Source organism: Somniosus microcephalus, chromosome 27, assembly GCF_052327205.1.
Source record: "Somniosus microcephalus isolate GS21.2 chromosome 27, FLI_Smic_1.0, whole genome shotgun sequence".
NCBI classification, from domain to species: Eukaryota; Metazoa; Chordata; class Chondrichthyes; order Squaliformes; family Somniosidae; genus Somniosus; species Somniosus microcephalus.
Window position 1 is genome coordinate 11,508,384 of NC_141013.1, and position 25,435 is coordinate 11,533,818.

General features: G+C 48.6%; 1 protein-coding gene across 3 annotated transcripts in view; it reads left to right on the forward strand.

Annotated features, from left to right (window-relative positions):
* The window catches only part of slco3a1a (solute carrier organic anion transporter family member 3A1a), a 235,140-nt gene that overhangs the window by 186,942 nt on the left and 22,763 nt on the right, over window positions 1-25,435 (forward strand). For all 3 annotated transcript variants that reach the window (XM_085968513.1, XM_085968514.1, XM_085968515.1), the window contains 3 exons: window positions 1,300-1,464; window positions 20,187-20,385; window positions 21,139-21,271. In XM_085968513.1, coding sequence (XP_085824639.1) covers window positions 1,300-1,464; window positions 20,187-20,385; window positions 21,139-21,271 — 497 coding nt within the window. The remainder of the gene's footprint in view (window positions 1-1,299; window positions 1,465-20,186; window positions 20,386-21,138; window positions 21,272-25,435) is intronic.

Genomic DNA, 25,435 nt, shown 5'->3' on the forward strand with positions numbered 1-25,435 from the left:
ATTCCTATGGCAATGTACCCCAGCAGGTGTCATTCTGGGGAGGGCCCAAATTTAAACAAAACCCGCGTGTTGTTTCCTCCCACTCTGCTCCCCACTCCTCTCAGGCCTTGCGTACATCATTCTGTGAACTACAGCACGGGATCCATTAGAGGAACCAGGATTAATTCTTTCTGAACTATTCACTCCCCTCCTAGATCCATCCGGCTGTGGTACTCAATGCCTCCTCACAATGGAATGGCCGATATAGGGAACTCACAGGCTGTACATCAACCTCAAACCTGGCGTTGAAATCTCCTATTTATTTATTTTTTTATTATTTATATTCATTATTTTAATTCAATTAAATCCTACAAAAGTCTCCTAACCACAGGAGAAGCCTTGGTTTTTCTTATCGTGTACCAGGAACTTTTCTCAAGCAACGGCGCTGTCAGCCGCGGCTCAGCGGGTAGCTCTCTCACCTCTGGGTCAGAGTAAGTCGTGGTATTCAAGACCCCACTCCAGAGACTTGCATGCAAAATCTAGGCTGACACTCCAGTGCAGTACTGAGGGAGTGCTGCCCTGTCGGAGGTGCCGTCTTTCAAACAAAATGCTAAACCGAGGCCCCGTCTGCCTTCTCAGGTGCACGTAAAAGATCCCATGGCAATATTTGAAGAAGACCAAGGGAGTTCTCCCTGGTGTTCTGGACGATACTTATCCCTCAATCAACAGATTATTTGGTCATTCATTTCATTGCTGTTTGTGGGAGCTTGCTGTGCGCAAATTGGCTGCTGCGTTTCCCACATTACAACAGCGACTACACTTCAAAAGTACTTCATTGACTGGAAAGTGCTTTGGGACGTCCTGAGTCGTGAAAGGTGATATAGAAATGCAAGCCACTTTTGAAGTGTGGTCATAGGAGATGTGGCAGCCAATTTTGCACACAGCAAGATCCCACAAACAGTAATGTGTTAATGACCAGATAATCTGTTTTAGTGATATTGGTTGAGGGATAAATATTGGCCCCAGGACACCGGGGAGAACTCCCCTGCTCTTCTTTGTAATAGTGTCATGGGATCTTTTACATCCACCTGAAAGCGCGGACGGGGCCTCGGTTTAACGTCTTGGAACTCAGGTCCATCAGGCGAAAGGCTAGCATTTATCCTTGTGCGTTGGCCATGTCCTGCTTAACGGAGAAGGAAAAGTAAACTCAAGGTATCAGAAATACAGAAAGTATGAAACTGGTACCTTGGCTGTTGTTTGGTTGAATCTGTCTGTGGGCTGAAGGTGTCTCACTTGTCGGGGTTTCGTTTTTGTTTTCAGTGATCCCGAAGGTCACCAAGCACTTGCTGTCGAACCCGGTGTTTACGTGCATCGTTCTTGCCGCCTGCATGGAGATCGCGGTGGTCGCCGGATTCGCTGCTTTTCTCGGCAAATACCTCGAGCAGCAGTTCAACCTGTCCGCCTCCTCTGCCAATCAGCTTCTGGGTAAGTGAGAGCATAGGGATGCCCACTGTGCCAGGCTGTGATGCCAGGGCTTTGCACTCCTATCTCTTCTCTTCTCTTAGGCAGTCCCTCGGAGCCGAGGATGACTTGCTTCCACACTAAAAATGAGTTCTCAGGTGACTGATGAGTCCAATGCGGGACCTACAGTCTCTGTCACAGGTGGGGCAGATGGTGGTTGTTGCCTTTCCAGAAGAAGGTGTAGCCACCACCTTGCTCCTTGAGCTGGCCTTCCCCTGCCCGCTGGGTCTCACTTAGGGCGGCAATGTCAATGTCGAAACGTTTGAGCTCCCGGGCAACGATAGCAGTACGGCATTCCAGTCTGTCACTGTTGGGGTTTGTTGAATCCGTGAATGTTAATGTATGGTATTCTTCAATAAATCGACAGAGACTGCAGAGGAACAATTAACAGGTGTTTACTGGATGCAGGTTAGTCAAAAACTAAAGTACAGATCCCTACTCAGGGTTTATATACCGGTGTGGTCACTGCCGGTACTACAGTATACAGGAGCTGTAAAAAGTAGTTCTCCCCTTAAAGGTACATACACTACAATTCCTCCCCTTTTAGATTAACAGTACCATAACATTCATTTAACAATTAACACTTTTAACATGTAACATTAATGGCAAATAGTCCATTTATAAATTCAGTCTTTGGGGCGGCTTCCTGATCCTTTCTGGATAGCGCCTTTCCTGAGTGTCTTGCTCTTGGTGCGGAGGCGATTCTGGCCCTCTGTCGTCGGTTGGTTCATCAGCTTCCGATGCTACTGTTTCTGGGGTAGATGCTACCGGTATGTTGGGTTCATCACCAGGTACGCGAGACCTGGGGTGGACTCTTTCCTGTGACTCTAGGATCTGGTCGACATGGCGTTTCACAATGTTCTCCCCAACATCCATGGTGTACATTAGTGGCCCCTGCCGTGTGCATATCGTTCCTGGTTGCCATTTCTCTGTTCGGTAGTCGCGAGCCAAGACTGGTTGCCCTACATTGAAGCTCCTTGTCGGCTTCTCATTGATGTGCTGGAATTGTTTATTCTCAACATCTCTTCGTACATTTGGTTTGAGCAAATCCAGACGAGATCTCAACCTTCGGTTAAAGAACATCATGGCCGGGGTCTGGTTGGTAACTGTATGTGTCGCATTTCTGTAGGCTAACAGGAAATTGTCCACCTTATGCTGCAGTGGAATGTCGTCATCGCACATGGCCCTTACTGCTTTTTTAAAGGTTTGTACAAACCTCTCAGCCAATCCATTGGTGGCTGGATGATACGGAGCGGAGGTGTAATGCCTTACCCCATTCCTTTTCATAAATCTTCGAAACTCTTCGGACACAAACTGTGGTCCGTTATCAGAGCAAATCTTCTCTGGCAAGCCGTTCCTGGCAAAGATGGTCCATAGGACTGCAATAGTTTTCTCCGTGGTGGTGGAGGACATTTTGATCACCTCAGGCCATTTCGAGTGCGCATCCACGGCTATTAAAAACATTGAGTCCATGAATGGACCAGCAAAATCAATATGCACCCGTTGCCATGGAGATGAGGGCCACTCCCATGGGTGTAGAGGGGCATGTGGTGGTGCATTGGACCTTCTGGCATCCTGAGCAGCTCTTTGTCAGGTCCTCGATTTGCTGATCGATCCCCGGCCACCACACATAAGCCCTAGCAAGGCTTTTCATTTTCACCCCTCCCAGATGGCCTTCGTGAAGCTCATTGAGCACTCTCTCCCTTAACTTGGGTGGAATTACCACTCGGGATCCACACATCAAGGTCCCCTGGCATACTGACAGCTGTTCTCTTCTGGATGAGAATGCTGGCAACAGTGAGTCGCCATGTGCTGGCCATCCCTTCACCGTCAAATCATATACCCGAGACAGTGTCGGGTCATTTCGAGTCTCCTTCTCTATACCAGCATTAGTTACTGGCAAGCATTCAATTATAGTCGAATGAAATATTTCGACAGGATCCACTGCTGGTGCTTCCTCCGCAGTAGGTAGTGGCAGGCGTGATAGCCCATCAGCGTTTCCATGCTGTTTCTTACCCTTATACTTGATATCATATTGGTGCGCCCCTAGAAAAAGGGACCATCTTTGTAGCCGTTGCGCAGTCATCACCGGAACGCCCTTCTTTGGGTTAAAGATGGAGACAAGTGGTTGATGGTCAGTCAGCAAGGTGAACTTCTGCCCGTGCAGATAGTGGCTGAACTTTTTCACTCCCCACACTAGGCGGAGGCCCTCCCTGTCAATCTGGGCGTAGTTACGCTCGGCTGAGGTTAGTGACCGAGACGCAAAGGCTACTGGCCTCTCTAAACCGTCTGGGAATTTGTGCGACAGCGCCGCTCCAATACCATAGGGTGATGCATCACATGCCAACCGAATTGGTAGTGCCGGGTTGAAATGAGCCAACACCTCTTTTGATGTGATCAATTCTTTGCACTTCTGGAAAGCTCGTTTACATTCATCATTCCACTTCCATGGTACCCCCGTTTGCAGTAGCGTGTTCAGTGGGTGTAGAACTGTAGACAAATTCGGCAAGAACTTATGGTAGTAGCTCACCAACCCGAGGAACGACCTCAGTTGTGACACATTTTCCGGTGCTGGAGCCTTGACTACTGCCTCAATCTTTTCAGGGGACTTATGTAACCCCTCTTCATCAATAACGTGGCCACAATACGAGATCTGCTTCTGGAAAAACTCGCATTTGTGGCGATTAGCTCGGAGCCCATAATCCTTCAATCTAGTGAGCACCTGCTCCAGGTTGGCGAGGTGATCACTGTCATTTTCGCCCGTGACCAGGATGTCGTCCAAATAACACTGGGTCCCTGGAATCCCTTGTCGGACTTGATCCATTGCCCTTTGCCAAATAGCCGGAGCTGATGCTACCCTGAACACCAGCCGGTTGTATTGGTAGAGACCTTTATAAGTGTTGATCATGAAGTACTGTTTCGAGGCTTCTTCTACCTCCATTTGCAGGTACGCCTGGGCCAGATCAATCTTAGTGAAGCGTTTCCCTCCAGATAGCGAGGCGAAAATATCTTCAATCCACGGAAGCGGATATTGTACAGTGTGAAGGACTGGGTTCACTGTCGCCTTAAAGTCCCCACAGATGTGAACATTCTTTGGTTCCCCAGACGTATTACTCAACGACCTCTTCATTACAGGAACGATGGGTGTAGCCCACTCGCTCCAGTCCACTTTGGATAGCACTCCTGAATGTTCCAAACCTTCCAGCTGTGCTTCGACGGCTGGGCGGATCGCATAAGGTACTGGTCTGGCCTTAAAAAACTTTGGGCTTGCATTTTCCTCTATTTTGATCATTGCTGTTATGCCTTTTAGTGTTCCGAGTCCCTCCTGGAACACTTCTTGTGCGTCAGTTAGCATTTTTTGACAGTCGTCCCGGTGTGATGTCATCATTCTTTTTGGCATCGACAGTCAGTGCTTGTATGGAATGCCAATCTAGCTGTATCTTCCGGATCCATTCACGCCCTAGTAGTGGCGGTCCTCCATCTGGCAATACATATATGTCCATTTTTGGTGTTTCCTTGCCGTTGTATATCACGTTCACCCTTATTTTTCCTTTGGGGTAGACTTTTTGCCCCGTGTACGTCTTCAAGACAATCTCTGTATCTCTCAAGGGTATATGTGAGAATAGCCGCTTGTAGTCCCTTTGGTTTATGACTGTTAGGTCTGATCCTGTGTCCAATTCCATTTTCACTTGGACTCCGTCTATCTTGAGCGTGACCCAGATAGTTTGGTGATCCTCCATTTTGATTACATGATGTAGTTTCAGACAACCCAGCTCCTTGCTTCCGGAGTCTGTATCACTTTTCTGTTCGTCTGAACTACTCTCCGTCACCTTATGTACCTTTTTGTACTTCTCCTGTGGAGATTTCTTGCTGCTGGTTTTCTTTCCCGACCTGCAGATACTTGCTCTGTGTCCTACTTTTCCACACTGTCTGCACACCTAGAAATTCATTGACGCCACTTTTGGGGCGCTAAAGTGGGGCGTCCGCTAAAGTTTGCGGCCGCCGCCAAATCTAGGTCACTTCTCCGATATTCATTAGCTTCGCCCTACTAGTTCGGGCGAGCGCTAAAACTGCTGCTGGACGCCTCTCTTTGGGTGCTAAGCCGGAGGTGGTGATCGATAGCGCCGAGGCCGGGCGCAGCGCAGGTGCGGCCATCTCGTGATTGACAGCAGACATCCTGGCGCCGGCCAGCTCTTAAGGGGGAAGGGTCGACTGTGTCTGCTGCCACGCCCTGGATAGTGGAGCCCTCCAGCTAGGCCTGAACACTGCTGCTGGACCCAAATAGCGCCTGAAGACATGGAGAAGGCCCGTGAACGTGCGCAGCGCTTCTCAGAGCGTGATCTGAGTGTGCTGCTTGCTGCTGTGGAGAAGAGGCGCCATGTTTTGTACCCGGACAATGGCAAGAAGGCAACGGTCCGCGTCTACAGGAGAGCCTGGAGGCATGTCGCCAGCAAGCTGTCAGCCAACAGCGACGTCCCCAGGACCGGTGCCCAATGCCGCAAAAAGTTAAATGACCTCACACGCATTGTCAGGGTGAGTACCCTTTCCAATGACCTCCTCATCCTTGCATGTGCACCTCACATTATGGGCAAAGGGACCTGAAAGCTCTAATGGCCAGCCTTCATCCAGCAGCTATGGCACAGGCATGAGCATCAATTGCACATTCTGCACTGAACACACTGGCCAAGCTATTCCACCATGGGAGGCATTGCACACCAGATCATGGCGACACACTGGCCAGGCTATTCCACCATGGGAGGCAGTGCACACCAGATCATGGCGACACACTGGCCAGACTATTCCACCATGGGAGGCAGTGCACACAAGATCACGGCGACACACTGTACTTAGAGGCCGTCCTTTCTCTTGCAGGCCAAGCTGGCGAATAATCGCAAGAGCCGGACTGCGACCGGGGGAGGACGACCCCATATCCAGCCACTCACCGACCTGCAACATCGCGTGGAGCGCCTCATGGGTGGCCGGGTGATTGGGCCCGTTGCATGTGGAGATGCCGACCCTGTTCTGGGCAGCAATGGTAAGGACATCACCTTTTGCACCTCTCTCGTCCCACTTGCGCATCAGATCTACATCCTTTGCCACTGTCCGACCAATGCGCTGAATGCCACCACTCATGCATCCCGCACTGACACCCTCTCCTCACTCTAAAGCTACTCTTGTGCCTTCCTGCTTTCAGATGGTCAAGAGGAGGTCCCTCAACTTGCCAGTGACAGACCCTCTGAGGAGGAGCAGGAGGAGGAGCAAGAGGAAGGCGGCCAATCAGGGGAACCCTCAGCCGCGGCCACCCAGGCCAATGTAGGGGACACGTCTTCCCTGGAGGGCAGCGTGGCGGAAGTGTCGAAGGGGAGGGGAGCTCCTGGGACCTGCATGCTGCAGAAAGGCGGGAGGGGGGTGGAAGCTCGGCGGCCTTCTCCCCAGAGGGGGGATGCGTCGGAGGGGAGTCCAATTGCTGGGCCCAGCGGCCTCCAGCAACGCAGGAAGGGTCGGCCAGCTCGGCGGCCTTCTCCCCAGAGGGAGAGTCCGGCCTCCAGTCAGGAGATGCTCTTCGCCGAGGAGATGGAACGCCTCGAAGACTTGTCCGCGGACTCGGAGCGCCAGCACACGGAGCTCATGGCGGCAGTAGCACGGTTGCCTGAGTCCATCGATTCCCTCTCTCGGAGTGTGGCCGAGTTCGGGCCCTTAGAGGCCACCAGTCGGGCGGAATACCGGGCAGATCTGTCAGCGACTGGCCAGGTGATTAGTGGTGCCGTCCAGTCACTGGCTGCTCTGCTGCGGTCAGTGAACAGGTCAACAAGGGCACTCACTGCTGCCACACTCGCTGTGTCAGCCAGGCATCGCCAGGGCACCTGGCGCGCTGCAGCAGCACATCGGTCTGTCCCTCGGCAGATTGGTGCGCATGCTGCAGTGCTGGCCCGGGCGAGTGCCAGTGTCTCAGGCGACCAGCGAGCGCCTGCCATCCGCCAGCTTGCCGCCATTCCTCCAGCCGCCACTGCCACTCCCCCAGTGGAGCTGCCAGGAGCTGCTGCAGTGACTGATGCTGGCCAGCCACAGCTGCAGCAATCAACAGCCGGCCGCTCGACGGCCATACCTCGACTAGGCCGACCCCCAAGGGCATCTGCCATCACGACATGTGCCCCTCAGGAGCCTGCCCCCAGCCTTGCAGCAGCCAATGGCCTTACTTTGAGGCGGAGCAGCAGGGCGGGCAGGGGCCACCCAAAGATGGCCAAGGCATCGCCCTAGCGGGCCAAATAGTCGAATGTGTGGCCATTTGTGTTTGTTTCTTGAGGCCGAGAATTGGATGTTTGTTTTTTGAAGGCCGATGATGTGATGTTTGTTTTGGACGAAGGCCGAGAATGACGGCCATTTTAGTTGCCCTATTTTGATAATCCTCCCCAGGTTGTGGGAGCGAGTAATGTGTTTGAGTGTTTTTTGAGGGTTTCATCTGTTTTTGGTTTTCATGTGGGAAGGGCCCAGAGTTTGTACAATAAAGCATTTTATTTATTCACATTGTCCATGTTTGATCTTTGAAGTGTTTGTTGCCTTAACCGGCTGAGGGCTTGCGGAGCGGCTGCAATCATGTTCTATCATTGGCACAAGCCATTCCCTGACAGGGGGCCTAGAAGTGACGTTCAATAAGCCGACGACGGGCGGCCCTTGGACCTTGTGCGTCCCTCCTGGGCTGGTACTCCTCGTCCTCGTCGTCCTCATGCTCCTCCTGCTCCTCCTCCTGAGGTGGTGGTCCAACGTGAGGTGGCAGTGCCTGAGTCCTGCGGATAGCCAGGTTGTGCAGCATGCAGCAAACGACGACGAATTGGGAGACTCGATCCTGCGAATACTGGAGGGCTCCCCCGGAGCGGTCGAGACAGCGGAACCGTTGCTTGAGCACGCCGATTGTTTGTTCTATGAGGTTCCTCGTCGCTTGATGGCTCTCGTTGTATGCCTCTTCAGCAGGGGTCGTGGGCGCGCGGAGCGGGGTCATGAGCCAGGTACACAAAGGATAGCCTTTGTCCCCGATAAGCCATCCTCTTGGGGGAGGCTGTGCCTGGAACATGTCAGCCACAGTTGTCTGTCGCAGGATAAAGGCATCGTGGCTGCTGCCTGGAAAGCGGGCATTGACAGCTAGAATGCGCTGCCTGTGGTCACACACCAGCTGTACATTGAGGGAATGGTAGCCCTTCCGGTTGCGGTACACCTCGGCATGCTCAAGAGGTGCCCGCAAAGCCACATGCGTGCAGTCAATGGCGCCCTGCACCATGGGGAAGCCCGCTATTCTTGCAAACCCCACTGCACGCTGCTGCTGCTTGTCCAGGGTCATGGGGAAGGAGATGAATTGATGTCTCCTTCTGAAAAGGGCTTCGGTCACCTGGCGGATGCAGCAATGCACGGCGAACTGGGAGATGTTAGCGATGTCCCCAGTAGCGGATTGGAAGGAGCCGGAGGCATAGAAGTTGAGAGCCACCATCACCTTCACTGCCACCGACAGAGACGTCCTGCGCATCAGCTGTGGCTGCAGATCTCTCTGAAGCAGCCGGCAGATGTCTGCAACCACCTCCCTTTGGAATCGCAGCCTCCTAACACACATCGCGGCAGACATGGTCAGATAGGAGGTCTGCTGGCGGTATACCCTGCGTGGGTAAGGCCTCAGTTGGCGACGCCTGTTGCCCCCTCTGCGTCTAGCCAGGGCTGCCACTCTCTCACGGCGTCTGTAAGCCCTTCTGGCATAAGGCTGAAATTCAGCGTTGCCACCCAATGCAGCCCCCATTATATGCTGGCAAACACTGAGCTCTGAATGAAGGCAAAGATAATTGGTAAGCTCTGGCCTGAGCCAAAAATACCTGTCCAAGTGTTGGTCCAAACCAGTAAACTCTCCTCCTTGGTCTCTGTCCAAAAAACCGTTGCACAAGAGTGAATGCTGCAAAATGGCTGGCCTTTATACTGCTGGGTAAGTGCCCTTTAATTAGCGCTCCCCCCGGCCCGGCTGGCCTGTGTACCGTTCCACTTCACAGTCGCTCGGGACGCCCGGCGCACAATGGGCCGGCGCGAGTGAAGTTCCGGTTTGGGGCGCACAAAGGGCGTTGCACTATTAAATGACGTCATGATCTGCGCGCGCAGCAGGGCGCGCGCTAAGACTTTGCGCCGGCGCTAAATGTGTCCTGAAGTTGGGGAGAGGCGCAGATCGCGCTGCGCCCGGGCGATAAGCGCCTAGCGCTCGAGATCTACTCCCCCTAAGGCGCTAACGGCTGGCGCGCCCAACTGAATTTCTAGGCCTTGGTCCTTGAACCAACAGTCCTTGTGGTCGTGTGTTGTTTTGCCGCAGCGATAACACTTCATTGTTCCATATGACATTTCATTTGTGCCATATTCTTGCGATCTCCGTTGTATCTCTGCAGCGCCCCGTGTGGCTGCTTCATGTGATACTGCCATGCTGAAAGCCTTGTCCAGCGTAAGATCCTTTTCTGATAGAAGCCGTTTCTGGGTTCCTTCACTTTGAAGCCCACACACAAACTTGTCCCTTAAAGTATCTGCTAGTCCCGTTCCAAACTGGCAGTGTTTCGATAGTTTGCGCAGTTCCGTTAAATACTCAGCATTACTTTCGTCTTTATGCTGGTTCCTTTTGTGAAACTTAAATCTTTTGGCTATCAGCAGCGGTGTGGGGTTTAAGTGGTCCTGTAGGATTGCCACTATGCTTTCAAAATCCTTTTCCACTGGCTTCTCTGGGGTTATTAGGTTTCGTAGTAAGCCGTACGTTTTTGTACCCATGGAATTCAACAATACCAGTGCTTTCCTGGCATCTGGCACTTCATTCGCCTTGCAGTACACTTCTACACGTTCTATATATGTTGCCCAATCTGCAACTTCATTGTCGAACGCTGTGACACTGCCACTCTTCTGCATCCTTGGGTGTGGTTAGACTGGCTAAAAATGGCGTCTCCCGTGCTCTCCCTTCTTCTCCGCCGGCTCAAAATGGCGTCTCCCGCGCTTCTTTCCTCCCCCGCGGACGCTGCTCAGCCCTTGAAACCCCGGCCGCGCTCTGCGCGTTTTCCCTTCTCTCGTTGACGCCGCTCGGTCTTCAACCCCGGCTGCGCCCTGTGCACTTCACCCTCTCTCTTACCCCGTCGACGCTGCTCGGCCTTTTTGTGTGCCGTCGATCGGCTCCAGCCACTGCCGTCCGGGAAGGGTCTGCGCTGTACCTGCTGCCAGCCCGCTGTACTGGATCGTCTCGACTGGGGAACCAAGCCCAGCTCTCCACAGCCTCCTCTGCGATGTTCAAGTACTCTCCGCACTGCACTCGACGCCCGCACTGGTGGAATCGGCCTTTTTTTTTTACAGAATTGCAGGTAGGTTTGAATCAACTCGTCGCCACTGTTGAATCCGTGACTGTTAATGTATGGTATTCTTCAATAAATCGACAGAGACTGCAGAGGAACAATTAACAGGTGTTTACTGGATGCAGGTTACTCAAAAACTAAAGTACAGATCCCTACTCAGGGTTTATATACCGGTGTGGTCACTGCCGGTACTACAGTATATAGGAGCTGTAAAAAGTAGTTCTCCCCTTAAAGATACATACACTACAGGGTTGTCCATGAAGGTCCTGAGATTCCAGGTCCCGAACTTCATTTTAAAGGGTGGAAGATGCCCGTGTGTGAATTCTTTTAACGTGGGGTGGCCGTTGCACATCAGCTACCACACAGGCTTGACAGAGCAAGGTCTTGGTCCAATGGCAAGGGGATCCAAGACGATTGGAGACCAGGCTCTGCTACAACAGCCTAGCACACACACACAAACATACTCCTACTATCCTCCTCCCTCCTTCCCGCAGGTCCTCTCTACCTGGGTTTCGTATGATGCATTGTGGTCCTCCCCGACCTCGCTGTTGGCCCGTGCCACACCTTCCCTGGGCCCCGACCCCGCTGCTGGTCCACGCTGCGCCACTCCTGGGCCTTGACTTCGCTGCTGGGCTTGTCCTCGCTCCTGGGTCCTGGCCTCGGACATGAATGATGTTGTCTCACAGGATCGCTTGATCCTGTACTCCTATAGCTTGGAGCTGACGGCTGCTGATATTAGGGAGGAGTGCTTAACCTGTTCTGTGACTTTCCTCTGCCATATTAATGGAGGGGGTTAACCCTTTTAGAATAAACACTTCTGTTAATACTCATTGGCTTAAATCATTGGAGTTTAGAAGAATGAGAGGTGATTTTATTGAAACATATAAGATACTGAGGGGGGTCGACAGGGTGGATGCAGAGAGGATGTTTCCCCTCATGGGGGAATCTAGAATTGGGGGCATAGTTTCAGAATAAGGGGTCGCCCATTTAAAACAGAGATGAGGAGGAATTTCTTCTCTCAAGAGGGTCGTAAATCTGTGGAATTCTCTGCCCCAGAGAGCTGTGGGGGCTGGGTCGTTGAATATATTTAAGGTGGAGATAGACAGATTTTTGAACAATAATGGAGTGAAGGGTTATGGGGAGCGGGCAGGGAAATGGAGCTGAGCCCAAGATCAGATCAGCCATGATCTCATTAAATGGCGGAGCAGGCTCGAGGGGCCGAATGGCCGACTCCTGCTCCTATTTCTTATGTTCTTATCTTCTGAACATTGGAGCTAAGGAGTGTCTTAAGAATGTTACCGGACTGTTCACTAATTAGCGACAACAATCATTTCTTGCCTCTTTTCTTTGTGGTTGCACGACTTGATAGTTTGCAAGTGTGAAGATTCACAGTAGCGACTTACATGTGTAAGCCCTTGAACCGCCCTCACTTGTGTCCATTCTACCGTTACGAGCAAGTGAGGCAGATGTGAACAGTTGTCCATGTTCCCAGGTGGAAGGGCCCCTTGCAGCCACCGTCTCGGATCAGGGTACGGTTTTAAAATGCCAACATGATGCCACGTGGAGGAGGCTGGTGTGGAGCATAAACACCAGCATAGCCCAGTTGGGCCGAATGGCCTGTTTCTGTGCTGCAAGTCATTCTTTCTTTCTTTCAAATCCGATACTCACCAGATAATCTGTTTTTAGTGATGTTGATTGAGGATTAACTATTGGCCAGGACACCTGGGGAGAACGCCCCACCTCTTCTTCGTAATAGTGCCATGGGATCTTTTACGTCCACCTGAGAGAGCAGACGTGGCCTCGGGAATTCCATGTAATGCACTCTCGCACCTGATTTGAACTGTACTCCTGCTGATTCTAATGTGACGTCATGAGAGAAAGGGCAGGTTGAACCGTTCAAAGGTCGAGTAGCTCAAGTGAAATTAGGATTTCTAGGATATAAAAGTGGTGCTTGTAGCTGTCGTAATTCAATGGGTTTTAATGGGGTGAGGTAACTATGGTAGTTTAAATTTAGAATGAAGCAAGCGACTCTTGTGTATTAATTATGGATGTCATTGAGTAGATAGGATTATGTGTCTTCAATATATATGCATTGTTGTTTGTAGTCTGATGGCTCAGCTGGTAAATATGCTGTCAATAGTTTGATTGAGTTGCATGGAGCACACAGAGGACCCAAGTTCAATTCCTAGTCTATGCTGAACTAGCTGCGGGCACCAGTTGGCCTCAGTGCCATCTAGGACCCATGCTCTGGAATTTCCTCCCTAAATGGTGCCACCTCTCTCTCCCCCTTGGGTACACCCAGCCAGGGTTCCAGCCACTGATTGCTATCCTATCTCCCATCTTGGTCATTCCCCTGGTATGGCCCCCATCTTTGCTCCCTTCAAGTTCAAAGGGCGCAGATTTGAGCACAACTGGTTTAGCCATCCATTAGCAGATCTGGCTGGAACGCATCAAGCGCCAAAACTGTGAACTACTCCAGTGCCCTCCTAGGGAGCAAAGATTACTCTGCTGCCCATCAGCCCTGTCCATACTGGCCTATGTTAGCTCCCAACACCTCCAATTTTAAATTCTCATCCTCATGTTTAAATCTCTCTACAGCCGCGCTCTGTAACCTGCTCCAGCTCTAAAAACTCCCAAGTGTGCAGTTTTGGTCGCCTTATCTGAGGAAGGATGTTCTTGCCATGGAGGGAGTGCAGCGAAGATTCACCAGACTGATAACTGGGATAGCAGGAATGATGTATGAGGAGAGATTGGGTCGATTGGGCTTATACTTGCTGGAGTTTAGAAGAATGAGAGGGGATCTCATTGAAACTTATAACATTCTAACAGGACTAGACAGACTAGATGCTGGAAGGATGTTTCCGATGGTCGGGGAGTCCAGAACCAGGGGTAAGCCATTTAGGACAGAGATGAGGAGGAATTTCTTCACCCAGAGAGTGGTGAACCTGTGGAATTCTCTACCACAGAAGGCAGTTGAGGCCAATTCATTAAATATATTCAAGAAGGAGTTAGATATATTTCTTAAGGCTAACGGCATCAAGGGATATGGGGAGAAAGCAGGGACAGGGCACTGAATTTGGATGATGAGCCATGATCTCATTGAATGGCGGAGCAGGCTCGAGGGGCCGAATGACCTACTCCTGCTCCTATCTTCTATGTTTCTATGAATGTTCCTTTCCTTTGCCTGTAGCATCTTGTGCACCCCAACCATTGGCAGTCATGCTTCAACTGTCTGGGCCCCATGCTCTGGAATTCCCGCCCTAAACCCTGCCACCTCTCTCTCTTCCTTTAAAACCCTCCTTAAAACAGAGTGTCTTTGACCAAGTTTTTGGTTTACCCTGTCTAATATCTCCTTTGGCTCGGTGTTGATTTTTGTCTGATTACTACTCTGAAGCTCCTTGAGATGTTTTTCTGCATTAGCGGTACTTTATAAATTGTTATATTACTAGTAGTAGGAGTAGGAGGAGGAACATTTAACCACATGGCGAACAAGAAACCCAGCCGGGACAAGAGATATTAGAGGAGGGAGGGAACAGAAAAATCAAAGAGAGGCAGAACATACTTGCCTTAGAGGGGGTGTAACGAAGGTTGATTCCTGGGATGAGGGGGCTGTCCTATGAGGAGAGATTGAGTAGAATGGGCCGATACTCTCTGGAGTTTAGAAGAATGAGAGGTGATCATGGAAATTCTTATAGAGGGCTTGACAGGCTAGATGCTGCGAGTCTGTTTCCCCTGGCTGGAGAGTCTAGAACCAGGGGTCAGTCTCAGGATAAGGGGTCGGCCATTTAGGACTGAGATGAGGAGAAATGTCTTCACTCAGGGAGGGTTGTGAATCTTTGGAATTCTCTACCCTAAAGGGACGTATAGTTGGAGAATATTGCTCAGCCCATCAGGCAGAGGAAGTCCCAGGGGTGAAATTCCCAATTTAATATTTTTGTGTAAAAGAGATGTTTTAATAAAAAGATGAAGAGATGCTGATTGACAGTTTGAGCCATGCTGTGGAGAGTTGCTGTGGGTTATCCATTGGTGTTTATTAGCGTGTGTAGTGTCAGTGGGAGGTGAGTGAGTGGATGGCAGCTGATCACAGCATGCCAAGTGACCTTGAGCTGTGCAGAAACTTCACAACATGAACACTTTTATTGCTGGACTGTTTCAGTGTACAGAATGGAAAGCTAGAACAAGATTGTATATTTTAAAAGGACTGTCAAACTGTTTGAGTCAAACCTTACCAAAAATTCCCAAACCTCTCTACCCCACGAGCTATGGTACTCGTAAGTCTGCAAATGAAAATCAAAGCTTTCCTTATCACCACTCTCTCTCTCTCTCTCTTTAACCCTTTCCACTAGTTTCTCTATCCTTTATTTTTATTTGTCTGCCTGTGTTTCTCTGTCTCTCTGCTCTACTTGTTTCTGTCTCACTCTCTCTTTGCTTCCGATTCTCTCCCCTCATTCAATTCAGCTTATGTAGAATGTACAGCACAGAAACAGGCCATTCGGCCCAAGCTGTGCTGGTGTTAATGCTCCACATGAGCCTCCTCCCTCTCGGTTTACTTCACCTCACCCCGTCAACATAGCCTTCTAATCCTTCCTCCCTCCCTCATGTACTTTTCTAGCTTCCCCTTAAGTGCATCATTCTGTCCTGCAGCCACCAGATCCCGAACTCTCTCCCCATCCCCATCCCCATCCCTCCCTTATAGCCCAGGAGAGATTACTCAGCCAGTCTCTTTCTCTCTCCCTCCTTCAGTTATCTTTTCATCTCTCTCCCTGCACTTTTTTTCTCCCTCTTCCCTCCAGCATAGAAATGGAACTGAACGGGGAGCGCAAGTCACATGAGGGGGCAGATGAATGGGGAGTGGAGGTAGTGCAGATCAAAAGTCCGCTTCCTTGTCACTGCCACTTGGACAGGTTGTGAATCATTGCAGTGAGGAAATACCTGTTTGGATTCTTTCATTTCACACACACTTTCCAGCAGATAGTGAAAAAAGAAAGACTTGTATTTCTATAGCGCCTTTCACGACCTCAGGACGTAACAAAGCGCTTTACAACCAATGAAGCACTTTTGAAGTATAGTCACTGTTGTAATGTAGGAAATTCAGCAGCCACTTTGCGCACAGCAAGCTCCCACAAACAGCAATGTGATAATGACCAGATCATCTGTGTTTTAGTGATGTTTAGTGAGGGATAAATATTGGCCAGGACACTGGGGGAGAATTCCCCTGCTCTTTTTCAAAATACTGCCGTGGGATCTTTTACAACCACCTGAAAGGGGAGACGGAGCCTCAGTTTAACATCCCATCCAAAAGACAGCACAGCGCTCCCTCAGTACTGCACTAAAGTGTCAGCCTAGATTTTTGTGCTCAAGTCTCTGGAGTGGGACTTGAACCCCCAGCCTTGCGTAACTCAAAAACAATGGGTGCTACCCACTGAGCCACGACTGACACTTAGTGATAGGTAAGCAGCGATCCTGGCTGGTTGTTCCTCCTCTTCCTAGCCCCAGGTCACCGAGGCCAGTTCCACAGCCCCAACTGGCACCCAGGCTGGCCTCAGTTAACTCAGCGGAGAGCTAGAGAATGCGTTAAAGGACAGGATTAGAGTTGGGCTTCACACCAAATGTTTCCTGTCATTTTTTTGGGGGGCCGCGTGGCCCTTTTAACAGGCCACGCGGTGCATTCAAAACTCCGCACATGCGCGTTTTTTTTTTCAATTTAAAAGCCGGCTCACCGGCTGCCCGTGACTCCTGGAGCGCTGCGAGGCCACGCAGCTTAAAGGGAACATTGCTTGAAACGTGTCCCTCTTCCCCGCCCCCATTGGTGGACACTCGCTGTCTGGGCTCCCAACACAAAGACGGCCACTTGTGTGAGATACAAGAGGGCGGTCAGAGAATGTGGCTTCTCTCAGTTTGAGCATACGCAAAGGAGGACAGGAAAGGACCACTCAGTCCATTGTACGACCCCCGTCCAGACATGGTGACATGAATCTTGTCATTCATGTGGAGATGACTTATGAAATGATACTGGGCGGCCTGCTGGTGGCGCTGTCCAGGGAGAGTATAAATACTCGGGCATGGGCCCAGCTTGCTCAGGACATTATTTAACAGGAACTAGTGAAGGACACAACTAGACCTCCATGTTGTAAAACAGTTGATTAAAGCTTTGTTTAATGCTTAGACCAAGTGCCTAGTAGTTTTCTTACGTCAACTACCACTGAGCCAAACTAAGATTTCCTTCAAAGAACTCCAAAGGCTTCCTTTCCATACCTTTAATACATTTAAGACTATCAATATCGATCCGTTTAAAAAAAAAATGATTTTCCTGATCACACTGCTGCCTAGATGCACACCAGTCTTCTAGCTATTACCTTATCACAAATTCGTGAGCGTCAATCTCTTGTCCACAGCCACTGTTGAGCAGAATCCCAGAATTCCCTACAATCGCGCACTGTTTGAAGTGTTTATTTTTCATTGGCGATATCCTTGGTAACAGCTCATACAGGCTATGGGATATATTCAGGGTCCTGTCTCGGTCAAATATATAGTGTATGATATCCCCCGCCTTCAGTTTGCCCTTTAGCACCGAAATGTCCTTTTCTGCATCCAGAAACTGTAGTATGTCTTTCCTAGGAATGAAAAAGAGAACGGAGTAAATTTTAAGTGAGGGGAAAATGAAGGTGTATATCAGCCTATTTAGATTTATGCTGCATCCATATATCAGCTGCCAGCAACAGCCCTAACCTTAGCAGTAGTGCTTTAATCATAAAACCATACAGCACAAAAGGCGGCCATTCAGCCCATCGTGCCTGTGCCGGCTCTTTGAAAGAGCTATCCAATTAGCCTCGCTCATTCCCCGTAGCCCTGAAATTTTTCCTTCTCAAGTATATATCCAATTCCCTTTTGAATATACACGAAGAAGCACCAAACTGTACCCGAGGCAATGCATTAACATTCAGTGTTGTAATGTACAAGGCAGCATTCTACCAAAACACAGGAGGTAGCACTGTAACATATACAAGGCAGCATCTTACTGTACAAGCCGCAGCACCATAGCAGACCCGAGGCAGTGCTGTAATATACATGAGGGGGAGCCCTAACATACGTGAGTCAGTGCTTTAACTTACAGGAGGTACTGAACGTGCAGCATGACTATTGCCTCCGATGGATAGAGCACCAACTCAAGAAAGAAAGAAGGAATGACTTGCATTTATATAGCTCCTTGCACGACCACCGGACGTCTCAAAGTGCTTTACAGCCAATGAAGTACTTTTGCAGTGTAGTCACTGTTGTAATGTGGGAAACGCGGCAGCCAATTTGCACACAGCAAGCTCCCACAAACAGCAATGTGATAATGACCAGATCATCTGTTTTTGTTATGTTGGTTGAGGGATAAGTATTGGCCAGGACACTGGGGAGAACTCCCCTGCTCTTCGAAATAGTGCCATGGGGTCTTTTACATCCACCTGAGAGAGCAGACGGGGCCTCGGTTTAACGTCTCATCCGAAAGACGGCACCTCCGACAGTGCAGCACTCCCTCAGCACTACACTCGAGTGTCAGCCTAGATTTATGTGCTCAAGCCCCTGGAGTGGGATTTGAATCCACAAGTGGTGATTAACCACAGAGACTATAAACGGCTTCAACCGATGGCACTGAAAGCCACCGAGTGCCCTTTCTTGCCCCACTGGGCATAGCCTGCTCCCGCAGCCATGAGGGGAGAACATAAGAACATAAGAACATAAGAAGTAGGAGCAGGAGTAGGCCATACGGCCCCTCGGGCCTGCTCCGCCATTCAATAGGATCATGGCTGATCCGAATCTAGACTCACGTCCACTTCCCTGCCCGCTCCCCATAACCCCTAATTCCCTTATCTGCTAGGAAACTGTCTATCTCCATTTTAAATTTATTTAATGTTGCAGCTTCCACAGCTCTCTGGGGTAGCAAATTCCATAGATTTACTACCCTCTGAGTGAAGAAGTTTCTCCTCATCTCAGTTTTGAAAGCGCAGCCCCTTATTCTTAGATTATGCCCCCTAGTTCTAATCTCACCCATCAGTGGAAACATCCTCCCCGCATCCACCTGATCAAGCCCCCTCACAATCTTATATGTTTCGATAAGATCGCCTCTCATTCTTCTGAACTCCAATGAGTAGAGTCCCAACCTACTCAACCTTTCCTCATACGTCAACCCCCTCATCTCCAGAATCAACCGAGTGAACCTTCTCTGAACCGCCTCGAGAGCAAGTATATCTTTTCTTAAATATGGAAACCAAAACTGCACGCAGTATTCCAGGTGTGGCCTCACCAATACCCTGTATAACTGCAGCAAGACTTCCCTGTTTTTATACTCCATCCCCCTTGCAATAAAAGCCATAACCAGAAACAAAATGTGAAACTACAACCTTTAAGCAACTTGTGCAGTTGCTTTTTTGTGTCAAATGTCCTGAAAAGTCTCATATTGTCAATGCAGCATCAACAGTTGATTAAAGCCTTGTTTAATACTTAGGCCAAGTGCCTAGTAGTTTTCTTACGTTACATGGTGCAGCCATGCACACCATCGGCCCACCCACCCCCAGTCACATGATCTCTTGGGAGCCCTACACTGCAACTAAGCTGCATTGGGAGTGCTTGACATTGGCACGGTGTATGCAAAGTTAAAAATGTTCTGTTAAAAGAAGAGAAATCTGTTTGAAAAACTGATATTCAACCTAATGCTGGTTCAATAATGCCAATTCTAATTGATGGTCAGTGTGTTTAGAGTTTCTTGTGGTGGTTTATTGTGGTATGTTCGTACTGTGGTTTAGCTGGTCGCACTTTTATCACTGAGTCAGAACGTTGTGGATTTAAGCCTTACTCCAAGATTTAAAGCAAATAAATTAGATCAACACTCTATCGCAGGACTGAGAGCTGCATTGGCAGAGATGCTTTCATCAGATGAGACATTAATCAATAGCCCCATCTTATCTATTTAGGTGGATGTTAAGAATCCCAAGACAGTATTTGAAGAAGAACAGGGAGTTCCGTCTAGAATCCTAGCCAACATTCCTCTCTCGGCCAGTACCAGTAAAAAGCACATTAATCCCCATTGCTATTTATGGGATGTTGCTGGTACAGAATGGCTGCTACATTTGCCTGTACAACTAACTCTTCAGAACAAACTCATTTTGTGAAGTGCTTCGAGAAGTTTTGATCTAATAAGGTTTCATTTTGTTTACGCCTCTGTGAAGCACGGTGGGACAGATTTCTAGGTTAAAGGCGCTGTATAAATGCAAGTTGCTGTTAACATACATAATAGATAACCTGTCAGCTGACTTTTTTTTAAATATTTGACACTGTGTTCTTTCTATCCCACAGGAATGACAGCTATTCCCTGTGCATGTCTGGGGATCTTCCTTGGAGGGCTACTGGTGAAAAAGCTCAACTTGACGGCACTTGGTGCCATTCGAATGGCCATGTTAGTTAACCTCGTGTCCACTGCATGCTACATTTCCTTCCTCTTCCTGGGCTGTGATACTGGGCCCATAGCAGGGGTCACGGTTCCTTATGGAAACACGTGAGTACAATGTCTTTAGATTGTGAAACCGATTGTGACGGTAGGCCTGATGATTTTGGGGGGGGCGTGGTGCGGGGAATAGAAGGGTTCCTTTCTTTTTCCTAGATTCGGGTAAAAAAAAATAATAAGTACAATTGTTCTGCGAGCAAATCCGTGTTTTACTATCGGCGCCCCCCCCCCCCCCCACTGTTCTGAGGGCCTGAAATGAAATGAAATGTAGGAGAGAGAGCCTTTAGGTTGAAAACAATGAGGATGCAAAGGAGGGGAAAGCATCTGTAGGGTAGTGTACCTGATAGCTTAGAAGAAACAAGAGAAGATCAAGAACCTAGTACTGATAAAATAGTGGGACATGAATGGTTGCAACAGAGGGGGGGTGGGGAGGGGGGGAACTGGGAGCCAATACAGGTCAGCAAGGGTGTCTCCCTTCCTAAATCATGTTGGAGGCTGTACTGCTTGACATGAATCTTGTCATTCATGTGGAAATGACTTATGTAATAATACTGGGCGGCCTGTTGGTGGCGCTGTCCAGGGAGAGTATAAATACTCAGGCACGGGCCCAGCTTGCTCAGGACATTCTTTAACAGGAACTAGTGAAGGACACAACTGGATCTCCATGTTGAAAAACAGTTGATTAAAGCCTTGTTTAACGCTCAGACCAAGTGCCTAGTAGTTTTCTTACGTCACTGCTTAAACCAAAAGAATGTCAAACCTAAATACTGCAAGGGTGTTGGACTTTTCTGCTTTATGTTGCAGCTCGGATACAGATTTGGACCCTTACGCTCCCTGCAATAGTGATTGCGACTGCAAGACGGCAGCTTATAGCCCCGTTTGTGGATCCGATGGAATCACCTACTTGTCTTCATGTTTCGCTGGCTGCGCCAACATGGTAAGACGTTAGTGTGCGTAACATAGAGCGTGGCAGGTGGAACGAGTCTCCAAATTGCAGGTTTTTGGGGCCAGTAGAAATTGAAAGCTAGTAACCCACAAGATGGGACTGCTTCTTCCATTGCTTTTAACTGTCAGTGTGAAGAGTAGATAGAATGAAGCCAGCTTGAAAAATAACACACTGAGGGACAATGGAGAGACACCAGTAACCGTACAGGTGGTAACTTGTAGGATGATGGGACAATTCAGGTTCCCCTTGAAACCTTGGAAGACTATCACATGGAGTGGATTTGCTGGTCTCCATGATGTTGCTAATGGGTGGTCTATGCACCAGGGCCTCAGTTGCAATGTTTCACTGCTAATATTGAGCTTTTTTTAATCTGGCCTATCCTTTTAAGATCAAACCTCAATTCTTCTTCTGGGGGTCCAGGTAAGTGTAGCTGCTTCTGAATTCCTGAGGTCAAATAGGAGGAGAGCTGTAACTATTTGTATATTTCAAGCCCCCAGGCAGAAGAACCAGGTTCTTTAAGGTGGCTTTGCATCTGTAACAGTGTGTGACGTTCGGACTGTCACAGACATGTGCTGGATGCACAAACATACAAGATGTTATTTGGTTAACTATCTTTCGGATGAGGCGTTAAACCGAGGCCCCATCTGCCCTCTCAGGTGGACGTAAAAGATCCCATGATAATATTCGAAGTCATCCCCGGTGTCCTGGCCAATATTTATCCCTAAATCAACATCACTAAAAAGAAAGATGATCTGGTCATGACCTCATTGCTGTTTGTGGGATCTTGCTGTGCACAAATTGGCTGCCGCGTTTCCTACATTGCAACAGTGACTGCACTTCAAAAGGTACTTCATTGGCTGTAAAGCGCTTTGGGACATCCTGATGTCATCAAAGGCGCTATAGAAATGCAAGTCCTTCTTCTTTCTTTTATCACTTTGCTGTTTTATGCATTTAAGGGGAAGCTAGATAAGTACATGAGGGAGAAAGGGATAGAAGGATATGTTGATAAGGTGAGATAAAAGTAAATAGAGTGGGAAGAGGCTCGTGTGGAGCATAAACACCAGCCGAACGTACTGATTCTGTGCTGTAAATTCTATGTCATTCTATGTAACGGAGGTGTTAATCTGTTCAAAATAGTCCGTTATTGCCCACTATAAAATAAAGGATAAAATGACGTGAATGCATTAATCCTTCATGTGTTAATATCATACGCATTATTTTCTAATCTATGGTCTCCCAAGGTTAGGAAACAAAAGAGAAATTGAATAAAGACAGTGCCACAGGTTTTGCTGTCTGAATGGATCAAGTTACAATGGACGCTTATAAAGCAAAAATCACATATTTGTCTATTTTTATGCATAGATGAGATTTTAATCACAACATTGGGCATCTGGGGCTCCCCTGGCTGTCATTTTGTCTCACTGGGCTGATATTCATTTGTGATTATAAGATTATATTCGCACGTAATCAGAAAATTAATGAGGCGTTTTATATTAAATTGCGGCTGGATGAAACCTTGGTGTAAAGAAATTATTCTCTTTGTCTCTATCATTAACTAAAATACTTCATTTTCTTTTCTTGCTGCCTGCTTCAGACAGTAGATGTTGCGCTGTTGATAATACAATGCATTAGTATTCTGTATCATGCAGGCTTACTGATTAGACAAGGTCAATGAATTGTTAAAGGATAATGTCAGCTCCTGGTACCTAAGCTGAATGATCATCTCAGAATTACACTGAGAAGTTACTAACCATCACACTGCCTGTTGTGTGCTAGATGTTACAAAACAGGGACATTTTCATTCCTGGAAGTTTTACAGTAACAACAACATTGCATTTATATAGAGCCTTTAATGTAGTAAAACCTCCCAGGGCACTTCACAAGAGTGTAAACCAGACAAATTGATTAAACAGTCTAATTATAAAAACAAAAGGAGACTTGCATTTCTATAGCGCCTTTCACGACCTCAGGACGTCCCCAAAGTGCTTTACAGCCAATGAAGTACTTTCGAAGTGTGGTCACTGTTGTTACGCAGGAAAGGCAGCAGCCAATTTGCGCACAGCAAGCTCCCGCAAGCAATGAGATAATGACCAGTTAATTTGTTTTAGCAATGTTGGTTGAGGGATAAATATTGGCTGGGACAGTTAAACTTTGTTTTTTCTTTGCGCTCATCAAGGTGAAGGATATCAATGTGAGGAGTAGGACACTCTCGCTTTTCAGGCACCCAGTGTCAGTAACAAGCCCAGGTCAGGTACAGCCTAGTGGAAGCAGAGTCAAACTCCCTCTGCATCTCTCCAACAACGTACAGCTCCCTCTGTTGCCTAAACTTCAAAAGGGTTCCTCCTGTTGCAAAAGTCTTACATTTTTCCATTTCCCACAATAGCCTGCCTGAGATTGTATAATGTTTATAATAACATTTGCATATTTATAGCACCTTATCAGGGCAAAGCATTTTATACAATGAATTATATTTGATTACATTTGTGGCTGTTATAAAGCCTGTTCCGCCATTCACTTAAATCATGGCTGATCTGCATCTTCGCTCCATCTACCTGCCTTGGTTCCATAGCCCTTAATACCCTTGCCTAATAAAGATCTATCAATCTCAGTTTTGAAATTTTCAATTGACCCCCCAGCCTCAACTGCTTTTTGGGGGCGAGAGTTCCAGATTTCCACCACCCTTTGTGTGAAGAAGTGCTTCCTGACATCGCCCCTGAACGGCCTGGCTCTAATTTTAAGGTTAAGGCCCCTTGTTCTGGACCCAGAGAAAAAAGTTTCTCTTGATCTACCTTTTGATCATCTTAAACATCTCAATTTAGATCACCCCTAATCTTCTATATTAAATCCCATTCGGAACCAGACTGAGACTAGGAACCAGACTGAGACTAGGAACCAGACTGAGACTAGGAACCAGACTGAGACTAGGAACCAGACTGAGACTGAGAACCAGACGGAGACTAGGAACCAGACTGAGACTAGGAACCAGACGGAGACTGAGAACCAGACGGAGACTAGGAACCAGACTGAGACTAGGAACCAGACTGAGACTGAGAACCAGACTGAGACTAGGAACCAGACTGAGACTGAGAACCAGACGGAGACTAGGAACCAGACTGAGACTGAGAACCAGACTGAGACTAGGAACCAGACTGAGACTAGGAACCAGACTGAGACTAGGAACCAGACTGAGACTAGGAACCAGACTGAGACTAGGAACCAGACGGAGACTGAGAACCAGACGGAGACTGAGAACCAGACGGAGACTGAGAACCAGACTGAGACTAGGCACCAGACTGAGACTAGGAACCAGACTGAGACCAGGCACCAGATTGAGACCAGGCACCAGACTGAGACCAGGCACCAGACTGAGACCAGGCACCAGACTGAGACCAGGCACTAGACTGAGACCAGGCACCAGACTGAGACCAGGCACCAGATTGAGACCAGGCACCAGATTGACACCAGGCACCAGATTGAGACCAGGCACCAGACTGAGACCAGGCACCAGACTGAGACCAGGCACCAGACTGAGACCAGGCACCAGACTGAGACCAGGCACCAGACTGAGACCAGGCACCAGACTGAGACCAGGCACCAGACTGAGACCAGGCACCAGATTGAGACCAGGCACCAGATTGAGACCAGGCACCAGATTGAGACTAGGAACCAGACAGAGATTGTCTAAATCACTTCATGTAGGACCTTTACAGCCAGCCAAGGGAAGAGTTTGGATTTAATCCCAGATCCTAGAGGGGAAAGTACTGGTTCTAACTTGCCAAGAAAATGATCCTTTGACCTGTTTAGTTGACAAAGATTTTGCTCGGATTTTTTGAATGTTTTATTGAAGATCTACTCTATAATTATTTAGGATAAAGAGGTATCATGAAGGGTGATGGTAGCTTACATAATTAATGACTATTCACTATTGAAGGCTATTATTTCCATGTCTCAGCCAGTGACAGTTTCATAATGGGTTACTTGAAAAGGAGAACATGTAATAAGTTCAGCTGAATGGTTCTCCTTTGTTGCATTGATCTTAGTGTGTGTCTCTTGTTGGGTAAACCTACGGGAGGGTGCCATGATACGGAGAGAATTATTGCCAGCCTGCCATTCCAACTGTTACTCCGGCTCTTTATAAAAAGGTCAAGAACACGT